The sequence below is a fragment of the Primulina tabacum genome, chromosome 8 (genome assembly GCF_025594145.1).
Source record: "Primulina tabacum isolate GXHZ01 chromosome 8, ASM2559414v2, whole genome shotgun sequence".
Taxonomy (NCBI): domain Eukaryota; kingdom Viridiplantae; phylum Streptophyta; class Magnoliopsida; order Lamiales; family Gesneriaceae; genus Primulina; species Primulina tabacum.
In genome coordinates this window covers 5,200,153-5,212,438 of record NC_134557.1, presented here as the reverse complement: position 1 = coordinate 5,212,438, position 12,286 = coordinate 5,200,153, and the positions used below count along the sequence as shown (strand labels likewise).

Here is a 12,286-nt window from a genome sequence, read left to right as displayed (position 1 = left end):
ATTAAGTGCATGATAATTGCTAATGATATTTTGTACAGAATAGAGTAAATCATTTTGGGGGCTCTGCTTTATGTTATAATTACGCACGCTAATATAATGAGGTTTTTAGAGGTTTGGCTCAAACGTGTTCCCATCTAATCCAGTCCAATCATTACAAACGAGATCTTTTAATTTAATCAACGACTTTTGCAGAGAAAACACGATTCTGAAAGTTAGAAAATATTTTAGGAATAACTAATTTTTTTTATAATTATTTCAATATATTTTAATACAAAATTTTAAATATATGTATAGTTAAAGTAATGTATTTTTCGAGACCTTTTTTATACTAATAATTTAAATTATTAATAATATCATGTAACGGAAAATTAATTTCCCCTACACAATAATGAAGTAATGATAATCACCATTTATTAATTATTAATTAATGTTGAAACGTACAAATTAAGGGACTATTAACTCAAATTAAGTTACATGAAAGATTGGCAGTTGGAGCATTAATATTTATCATTTCACAGCGTATGTGTAGAATTGGGTAATATGTTTTCATTAATTAAGTCAGGTTAAAGATAAGTTATACAACATTGAGACGCAGGATTGTCTCACATGAGTTTTTGTGGTAGTATATAAGTTTGACATATTGAAAAACGATTTCTTTTGTATTTTTGTTAGTTTGTTTTAGATTTCGAAAGAATTTTGAAAAATCTCAACTTATACATTTACTATCTTATTATTATTATAGTATTATAGAGTTGTTACTACTCAAATTTAATGAATTTGAGTTTTTTTTTTCTTCAAGTAAGTGATTTCTAATGTAACCATTACATCTTAATTCGGGAGACATTTAATTATAATAGCGTAGATTAAAATGCGATAACAAACATTATAAATTTAAGTGATTTCTAATGTATTAATAATGAAATCTTAATTCAGTATAATCAATTATAATAGAATATATTAATATGCTATAATCTAAAATTCAATCCATTAAATCACAAATGGTTAACAATTTATTTATGAGTATGTCTCTTTTGAAACGGTCTCACGAATCTTTATCTGTAAGATGGATCAGTCCTACCGATATTCATAATAAAAAGTAATATTCTTAACATAAAAAGTAATACTTTTTCATAGATGATCCAAAAAAGATATATGTCTCACAAAATACGACATATGAGATAGTCTCACACAAATTTTTGCTTTTATTTATTTATTTTGTAAAGGAAAATGGTTGTGTTTTTTTAAAAAACGGTTGACATTTAAGTTTAAAGAGAAAAAACTTAAAGGTGCACTGGAATAATTTAAGACGGTGAGTCCCGGGCCCAAAGTGTGGCCAAATACATAGTCCAGGCCCATAAGCCCAACACAATTCATCATTTTCTTACCATCTTGGGATAGTAGGATTATTCTATGTTATATTTGAATATTTTTTCTTTTGTGATATTGTCAAATGTTAGTTTGCATCATCAACATATATTTAAAATTCTATAAAAATATGATAAACTCACATAATCTAATATATTGAAATATAGAAAAAAAAACACTCACGCTGAAACATAGACTAACTCGAAAAAAAAGGGAGAGAGATTAAGAGACGAAGCGAATATTACCTTGATTTGAAAGATGTGATTATTATTGTTATTTTAAAAAAAATAAGGATGTGATTATTGAATTTTTAGGAAGTTGATGATAAAAAAACCCTAAAATTGACACGAGTAGGTCTTTTGTGAGACGGTCTCACGAATCTTTACTATTGTGAACGGGTCAACCCTACTAATATTTACAATAAAAAGTAATACTATTAGCATAAAAAATAATATTTTTTCATGAATGACCCAAATAAGAGATCTGTCTCATAAAATACGACCCGTGAGACCGTCTCACACAAGTTTTTGACTTATCAAAATCTATAACTAATAGTAATAGTACAACTCAAATATTTTAAACTGTATAACAATTCAAACATCACAATTGAATCACTCTTCTAAATAAAAACAATTATTACAATCAACAATTTATAATTCTAAATGTTCGCATATATACATAAAAACCCGTATTTGGATTCATGTGAAATATGGGCCAAGTCAAACAAGTAAAGCAACGGTGATGTGCATTAAATTACGAATTGCATATTTCAAAGCCGTAGTTGACCTGTGATGAATTAATTAATGGGTTGATAAAACCTAAGCAGAATTAAGATGGAGCCCCATGTGATTCGCCAACAAAAGTCCCGATCGAGTCCCATTATTTATAATTATAATTATAATAATTGAGAAAAAAAAAAAACAATGGTCAAGTTTAGAAATATATACATGGAATGGGAAAATAAAAAATATACTTTGTTTCGTTTTGGTAAATTAATATTTTTATATGAATATATTATAAAAGTTTATTTGATGGACTTATAATCACATCGCTTGAAAAAAAAAAAAAAAAAAACCCTATTGAATAAGATGTTTTTTTTAAAAAATTCCCTGATTTATTTTTATCCACACTTAAACTAATAAATGACCTGAAATTAAGATGCGTCGATTACAAGCAGAGCATCTCATTAATTTTGTGTTGAATGTATCAAGCTACTTGCAGCTGAAATGAATGCTCCACCAGTCACCTTTTAAAAGTCAAAACTACAATCCAAAACTCATGTATTTATGTTCTTCCATTATATTAGATTAGAAAATGTCGTGCCACTTTGATTTAGTCTCCAATGAAATATATGTAAGCATGGACTAAAGGTTATAATCTCACTCGATGCATTGATTTTTTAGATTCAACTTCTATTTTCGGACATAATATATTTCAGGAAAAAGTAGTTTTTTTAAATCCTATATTTTGTATTATTTCGATTTTGTCATCTATTCTGTCAAATTGCAGTCTTTATAATTTGCTATATTTGTTTTTTTTTTTTTTCAATTTTAGTTTTGACCGTCGCTAACGTCTTTTTTTTGTAGTGGTGTATAGTGTCAAATGAACACTCTCGATGCAAAATGACTAAAACTTGAAAATATATGATTAAAATTGAAATTTGATAATAAAAATGATCAAAAAATCTCAAAGTAACAAATATATTGAGCGAACAATACAATTTTTTTTATATATATTTTAGTTTCAATACATCTATTGACAGTTGATGCAACTGAATTTAGATCCCCTAACAATAGAAGCGGTTGCTTAACTACGGCAAAAAAAAATTAGAAGCGATTAAAGCCGCTCTTAAAGGTTAAAAACGGTTTTAAAGTTATGTTCTTTGATACTAACTAATATATATATATATATATATGAGTAGGTCTCTTGTGAGACAGTCTCACGGATATTTATTTGTAAGACAGGTCAATCCTACCGATATTCACAATAAAAGTAATACTCTTAGTCAGTGGCGTAGCAGGAATATCATTCTACCCAAACTAGAATTTTAAACTATAAAATCCTTTAATATTTAAATTGATCTACCCGTGCTAATATCAAATTTATCCAAAATTTTACATATAAATTTTTTTAAAATTTTTTGGACCACCCGGGCTTTGTGTGGCTCCACCCTTGCTCTTAGTATAAAAAATAATATTTTTTCATGGATGATCCAAATAAGAGATTCGACCCAAAAAATTGATCCGTGAGACCATCTCACAAATTTTTTGTATATATATATAAATAGAGTTTTGATTTAACATGAGATGAAACTCACGCGAAAAGTTATACTGCACTATTTGAGTATTGTTACTTAAATTAAAGCAACATAATATTGATACTAAATACAAAGTTTGTGTACACTATCAAATTGGCTTGTCACATGATCATGCGTTTTGTACAAGTTTATGAGCTGAAAGAGAAGAACTAATTAAAACATATATATACACTTGATATTTTTTAATTAAAGGCCAAACAATTGATGAAATTATTCATTTTGCTCAGCCATGATCCGGAATGTAAAAATGTTGATTACTTTAAAAAATACTAATTTTTAATTATAAGCGGCGCAAATTTGGGATTCGCTTGTTAGGGCACCCACATTGGTTGGTTAATGGGTGTTAATAACACCCATTAATTTTCGCCCACCAATGTGGGCGCAAGAATTAATAATCTTGGCTGACATGGCAGCCAAGAAATTCATCAGAATGAACGGCGTTATTTCGAAATTTGCGGCGGTTTTTCGTAAACCATCGCAACTTTGCGACGGTTTTTCGTAAACCGTCGCAAAGTGAAAAGCGTCTGTTTTTTTAAAAAAAAGGTCGCTATTTGCGACGGTTTTTGAAAAACCGTCGCTAATTATCACCAACGGCTATTTTCAAACGGCAAAATTATGCACCAACGGCTATATTCGAAATTACTCACTATATATACTAATCAATTTCTACAAATTCATCCCACAACATTTATCTTTTCATATTTTAAAGCCAAATGGGTGGCAATAGTCAGAACTCACAAAATCGACCTCGATTTGTTTCTTCTACACAATATCCAACACAATTTCCAAATTGGCCGTTTGTTTCAAATTTCCAAGGTTATGAAAATCCTTCGAATCATCCAAATTACACCTCCCGAGCTCCGTATCCACCGCCTACACCTGAATATTGGCAAAGTATAGGCAACCCAGATTTCATGCCGCCTTATTTTTATGGATTATATAATCCACAATCCACCAATTTGCCAATCGAAAACGAGCCGCCAACTCCTACGTTTGTCCCAGAGACTCAGTTGTCCGACCGTGAAACACGAGTTGATCTCGAAAATGTGCAAAATGCTGATGTAGATGTTGAGGGTACGAAGAAGCGAATAATATGGAAAAGGAGGAAGACGAGCTACTAGCGAGATCGTATGTCACAATGAGTGATGACCCAGTCATCGGCAATGATCAGAAGGAGAATGATTTCTGGAGACGTGTTGCGGACTACTACAATGACAATCGTCCCGCTGGTTCATCACAATGAGCTTTAAACGTGATTCGATCTCATTGTCACAATACAATCGTCCCGCTGGTTCTAAATGGAATATGTAATTTTCGATTGATGTAATTCTTTTTTCAATTATCATAATTCGTTTTCTTTGTATTTTGTGTTTTTTTAAAGAGATTGTGTTGAATAATATTTTAAATAAAAGAGTCCTACTTTTTTTTCATTTCTTAATAATATTTTAATGAATATTGGAATTAGGTTATTTTTAAAATAATAATACTATTTATTTTTAGTAATATTTGTTGTAAAATTTTAAAAATATTAGAAAGATATTGAAATATTAAAAATAAAAAAAATGAGTAAGTGGACAGTGGGACCCATAAATAATGAAAGTTGAAATTAAATGAATGTTGGTGTGTGTTAATAATGGGAAAGTGTTAATATAATGAATATGTGGCTCGTGGACCCCATCATTTTTGATGAGATGGAGAGTTATTAACATGGATTAATTCTGACGGATGCGGATGCCCTTATATGTTCCATTCCCCATATAAAAGATATGTTGATAAACCACCAAGTAAATATTTTCCAGACAAAAAACTCCTGCTAACTTGTCTCATATATCTATTTTGTGATACAGATTTTCGACCCGATTCAATTCGATCGATGAAATATAGTATTTTTTTTATGCCTAAAATATTATTTTTCACTGCAAAATATAATTTTTTGTCAATTATATTATAACGAAATATTGTGTGATATATGATGATTTTAGTGAAAAGTATTATTTTTTACGATCATAGTATATTATGCAAGATATGACTATTTGAGTGTAAAATATTACATTTTGCGTCAAAAGTAATAATTTTTACTACAGTTGTGAATTGAGTCAATCCGAGTTAGCTAGATATATATAGATCGTTGACATACTTTTTTCCAAAACCCAATTATATATATCTCTGCTACCAAACATAGCAAAGTGTTGCTGTGTGAATAAGTTACAAAGCATTCAATTGAGTCTAACCCTCTACTTATTTCCCAGAAGTAACAAGAAAAGGCACCACAATTAAAGTACACACACTTGGTTCCGACAAATACAGGTAATTACACTTTCTCTAAAAGTCCTCCTAAAAACCACAAATAGAACCTAAAATTAGGAACATTTCACCTCATAATTTCTAGACTCATTGCAAATATTCTGCTACATCTAGTGGATACTCGTCATAATATATGACGAACATCAATGGTATTACAATAAAATATTGTAGCTAACTTCACCCAACGTGACACCAAAATATAGCAGAAAATTTGAAATGACACTCTTGTCATAATACTACGGTCTGTCCAAACTGCTGAATTGTTCTAAAGAAAGCATTTTGTTACCGCCTCAGAACAAATCAACAGTAGTTTCCACAAAAGCCAAGTCCATGAAATCACCTTCCTGCACTTGCGGGGGTGCATCATCGAACAGCCATTTCTCCAGCATACTAAAGGGCATTTGCGTCTCCTGCTGATCACGCGCTTGAGGTGTGAAACTCGCAGCATCAAATTTTGCATCCTCCGGATCCAATGAAACAGACTGAGAGATATCTGAATAATTTGATGAGTTGAAACTCAACATTCTTTCGCAGATTGTTCCTTCGCCCGGGCTCGAGCTTGATCCAATCGAAAGGTTGTTGGTAAAAGAAGCACTCTGGTTGCTCTCATTTACACCCCTTTGCCATGAATTTGGAGACTTTTTAGTCCAGTTTTCGAGTAGACGAGCTATATTTTCCGCGCTGGATGCGTATGTGGAAGAAGGAACTGTCGTAGTTTGTAAAGTAACCGGATAGATTTCCGAATCAGGGGGTGTTTTCGGGCCTGATTTGTCTATGCATAGAGCTTCACACAAGGCTTGCTTGGCCATGTGAATATCTGTTTGGAGCCTCTTCTCCCATTGGCCTTTCGAGATTGTTGCTGAAGGATCATGTGTGCTAATACCTCCCTGCCCTTTCAGTTTATTAAGCTTCTTTTTTAGGTGAGTGTTCCAATAGTTCTTGATATCGTTATCCGTCCGGTGAGGAAGGTACGAAGCTATGGCAGCCCATCTGCAAATAAATTAAAGTTCGTAAACTTTTTATTAGAAACCAAAAATTCAATGAAAAAATGGCATTGCAACACGGGAATGATGAATCTATATTTAATTGAACGTGAAGGTTTTGATAACAATTTGTGTAAGTTGAAAATTTGCACTCCTTTTTGCACTCCTTTTCAAATATTAAAGGATAAAAGTGACATGATGGATGACTTTAAATTTTTAAAATTTACACCTTTTCCTAACGCAATCATTGAACTTTGCACTTCAGTGGCCTGAAATCATTTACTTGTAAAATAATCTCTCTTTCTGGAATTGGATCCAATCTAGCGAGCCCTAATTTTCAAGAAACATGTCGAAATCTTGCCTAGTTTATCCTGTTAATTAAATGATCATCATGTAAAGATTTACACCTACCGGTTACCAAGAAGTTCTTGTAGGTGGATGATCATCTTTTCCTCATGTTCCGTAAAGTTACCACGCTTGATGCCCGGCCGAAGATAATTAGTCCACCGGAGTCTGCAACTCTTGCTGCATCTAAGCAAGCCTGAATTTTGAATAAAACCAAAAATATCAGTAAAAAGTTCATATTAAATATTTACTTATAGACAACAAATCAAAACATAACTATGTTTGAACACAGGCATTCAACAAGATAGCGGTGCAGCTCTACGATATTTATTACACAGCTTTAAATGATCCTAACCAACTACTCAACAAAATCTGACCATGGGAGAAATAATTACACCTTACACAACTCCAAAACAGTAAAAAAGATCAGATAAAAATTTAAAAATACACATGCCACCCTATATTACTTGTTTCTTTTACCTGTATTGGAAGGAACAGCTCTCCAATTTCCAGCGCCTTGTTCTTGAATATAAGAAACCAAGATTATATCCTCCTCTGGAGTCCATGGCCCTTTCTTCACACCAATCGTATCGCAGCAAGGCGGTCTTCCCATTAAAATCTGATATCTATAAAACAGGTAAGAACTGTATATATAATTTTTCCGAGAAACTAAAGATGAGATTTTTTTCCTTATGCTCTAGGGTTTTTTTCTTTTCTTTTTTTATTTTTCGGTGCTTAAGACCGAAGCTATGTAAGAGACAAAAGTCTTACTGAGGTGCTGGGATATGTCCAAGGGAAATATATATAGAAGACCGAAGAGACGAAACGTATGTATATAGGCTGACTCCAATAGAAGAATGAGTAAAAGGGGCTAAGATTTCCAAGTTATTAAAGAGTCAAATGCTGACAGAAGTGAGCATTTACTCATATGCTTGCAAAAAGTCAGCTGCTTGCTTAGTGAAATGAAGTCCTTTTCCTTATTTTCTTCTCCTTCTGGCTGCCTCAAAAAACGCGTGGCATTCAATGCACCATATTTTTTTTTTCTTTTATCTGTTTCGGGTTTATCATATCCTAGCTAGATAAGATGAGATATATGAACTCGATATACAATACTAGATTTGTGTTATACACTTTTTCTTATTGACACTATCCTTCGACTCTATACATACTCAAACATAAAAGATTTTTGCGGGATTCGAACTTGGGTCATGCAATGCTTCACACACTCAACCATTCTTAACAATTTAATGAAACTGTTATATAATTTTCCCTTATATATGTATATACCAGTACCCGATTTCTCAAATAGTTAGGGATCCATAAATTCGCATGCATGTCTCTTAATCTTAAATATTTATGTCACTTTAAGTAAATCCACACACACATCTATTAAGCTACCACAACTAAAAATGGTTCGCTAACTTCGATTCGATTTCATTTTGATGTATAAAAATTAAAAAGAGAAGAAACTTTTATTAAAGTTTCTGACAATACTATCTACTATTTATTTAGATTTGGAAATAAAAATACACTCCTATATTCAACCGTATTATTTTTATTTAAAGCTAAATTAATTTTATCATCACCTTGAAATTTGTCTATGTTATATATATACATGCATTCTTTTATGTAAGTATCATAGATAAATACATATATTATATTTTAGGAAAATAACAAAGCTTCAATTATTTGAAAGATAATTGTTAGTAGTCCCACGTCGATTGGATAAAATATTTGAGAGTTGTATATATGGACTTGGACAATCTTCCCCCTTGAGCTAGCTTTTGGGGTTGAGTTAGGTCCAAGTTTTAATCTTAATACGATATCAGAGCCCAAGTTCCACAGTTATGTGTTGGATTGCCTGGGTCACTCGTTCTGCCCATAATTGGATCATTTGTAAATTGCACGCTCCACATGTTCATTCATGAGCGTGAATTGGACTTCCCATAGTGGGTCTCCCGTTCTACCAATAGTTAGGTCATTTGTAAACTTCACGCTTCATATATATGTTCATTCTTGGATGTGAAGAGGGTGTGTTAGTTGTCCCAAATCGGTTGGATAAAATATCTTCTTACTCTTTTGAGCTAGCTTTTGAGATTGAGTTAAATCCAAGTTCCAATCATAATAATAATATTAAAACTCATGAAAATCCTCTTTAATAAAAGATTAGGATGTTGCTGATAACAATAATACACGTACTAACTAATATTGACTTGGTCATAAAAGAGGAAGAAATTAATAGAAGATCGCTTATTGGTTTATTACTTGTCAGTTGTCACACGATGTAAGAGGATATTCTAGAACGTGAGACGGTGCTAAAATAGGAGGGGGTCCAGTGACTACTGTCGACCTAATTAAGTCAGCTTTTAGAAATAACAATTCGGTATGTATCTATACATAATTTGAAATTAACGTATATGAAAATTAAATTTAGATGACTCATCCATCAATCATTTACTATAGGCAACTCATATTTTCCACGAAATAAGATTATGATTGCGAACTAGGCTTTAAGTCTAATTAAAATAATTGTATAATGTAATTTGAGTTGTTGCACGACGTAAAAAACAAGATTTGAAAAATTGTGCATGATTATCATCTGTTATATTTTTTGATAAAACTGCGAACGTTTCGATAAGATATATGTTAATACTTATAACTTTCAAAAATTAAAATTTAATATACAAATCTCGTGGGAAATTAGTTAACTAGCTAGTTCCATTAACTGGTCACTTCAACATCACTTTATGTAAATTAATTGTGCAATTAAGGATCTCTTTCGGGTGAGGCGGAAGACATGTACGCAGGGGCAGTAGATGATTTATCTCTAATTATTAGAGGTGTCGAACTTTCAGGATACAAAACTTCAAATCGAGTTACATTCTTGAGTAAGAGTTTTTTTTTCCCTTTTTTTTATTTTATTTTTGTACAGAAGCAGTTTTAATTATGTTTGAATATAATATTTATATTCGATTTTTTTATTATTTTATTTCGAGTACAAGCGAAAAATTAATATTTATTCTTGATTTTTCAAATCATTTTTAAATTTCAAAATCCTCCCAATATATTTTTTCTAAAATTAAACATCAAATATTAAAGAGACTTCGCTTTGTGATTTTTTTTTTTTTTTTTTTGATCACAGTTGCATGTGTACTATCTTAGATAGTTAAACCTAAATGAAAAAAAAAACTATTTATTTTAAAAAATAAATATCGTTAGATTAATCCATATGTTTCAACGACTCTATTATGCACAACATCGTGTTGCGAATGGAAGGAGATCCAAATTCGTCTTCTTGAGTACATAATTAAAATCTGATTAATTCTATTATTTTCTCCATTCCAAAATATCCTCAAATAATTATTTATTGCTCTCGAAAATTGTCGATTTATCATAGTTTGTGATTAACATTATTCACTTTCAATGGATGTTCATTTTAAAATATTATTAAAAAAATTGAAAATATGATACCTAATACAAATAAATATATATATAGTACATGTAAAGCGACGAGTTAAGGAAACGAAAATTTCAACACGAATCAAGCCTAATTAAAATAATCATTGACAATGGAAATCATGTCTGTGGCTATTAATTAATTTTTAGCTATAAAATTATTACTTTTATTATTATTAAATCCCAGAGGCTCGGGTGTGACGGGGCAAAACAAACCAAAAGCCGGCCAATCAAAGTTTTCATGTCGAAAATATCGGCCAATCGTTTTGGCTGTTTCTCTTAATGTTTAAATTGATGACTCATAAAAGAAAGATAAATTAAAGATTCATGAATTTGTTTTCTAATTTTAATTTACAATAGTTTGATCTCATGTTCTCTTAGGATCTTTATAAATAATTTTTAATAATTGCCTTATATCGAATTTTCGTATATAATATTGTTTAGAGAAATAACAAGTATCATATAATATCGTCACGAACTCGAAATTGGGTAAAGATTATTATATACATTGTTCTATTTCACATGAATAGATTTTAATTTATGCATTAGTTTTAATTAAAGTTTGTAGCAATTAAAAGAATGACGGTGAGTCGGCTAAAAATAAACACTTCAACAATACAAATTCTTGGCCTCCTTTTAGGTTTGGGTGTTTAATTTATTGAAATAGGTCAACTGTATTACTCTCATGGGTCATTTCTTAAGGTCAAATGTCTCACCAAACTCAAGGACTTTAGATCCATTTTATGTTGGTTACTTGCCATCAATGGTAGAAATTAAATAATATTAATCTCAATCGACTTAATTACGTACAGTGAAGTGCATATTGTTTCGCATTACGTCACATCCGGGCTTTAGCCCGGGTGACCTAATTTTTTTAAAAAAAATTTATATGTAAATTTTGGATTAATTTGATATTAGCCCGGGTAGATCAATTTAAAATATTAAAAAATTATATAGTTTAAAATTCTAGCCCGGGTAGAACCATATTCTCCTGGTTCCGCCACTCATCCATAAAAAAATCTATATTAAAACGTGAGTAGTTGCACTCCATAACAATTAATATACTAAAAAACCGCAATGCACATATTTCATATCGATTTGTGAGATATGTGGAATTATTGCATAAAGTATCATTACTAGATATTCATGTATTATCTTGGTTAATCATTTTATAGAACGAGAACGGATATACTTTAAGCACGACAACCATATCTTAAATCTACATAAACCACCTCTAAAGTCCCGACACTAGCTAGTGAATCGATGACAAAAATGTTGTTTTCTAAAGGATGTGTTCGAAGTTAGATTGCGAAAAGGTGTTTAGATCGATTGGTTCACAAAGTAATGGATTTTTGCAGGAGATATATGCATAAAATACATGAGTAAATAATATTTCATTTGATATGACATAGATCAAGGAGAATATATCATGTATCACCTTAAAACCTCTACGAGAAATTATGAATTTTATTTATCGTCGGGACGAAGAAAATGTTAGACAAAACAAGAATAATAG

General features: G+C 31.0%; 1 protein-coding gene across 1 annotated transcript; it reads right to left on the bottom strand.

The window, feature by feature from the left end:
* Nucleotides 1-5,835: 5,835 nt before the first annotated feature.
* LOC142553255 (myb-related protein 306-like) lies at nt 5,836-8,233 on the bottom strand. Its single transcript, XM_075663377.1, has 3 exons — nt 7,795-8,233; nt 7,381-7,510; nt 5,836-6,976 (listed from the first exon to the last, which is right to left on the bottom strand). Exons 1-3 carry the CDS (start codon nt 7,925-7,927, stop codon nt 6,277-6,279), a joined length of 963 nt encoding a protein of 320 aa, XP_075519492.1. The 5' UTR covers nt 7,928-8,233; the 3' UTR covers nt 5,836-6,276.
* Between the last annotated feature and the right edge of the window lie 4,053 nt (nt 8,234-12,286).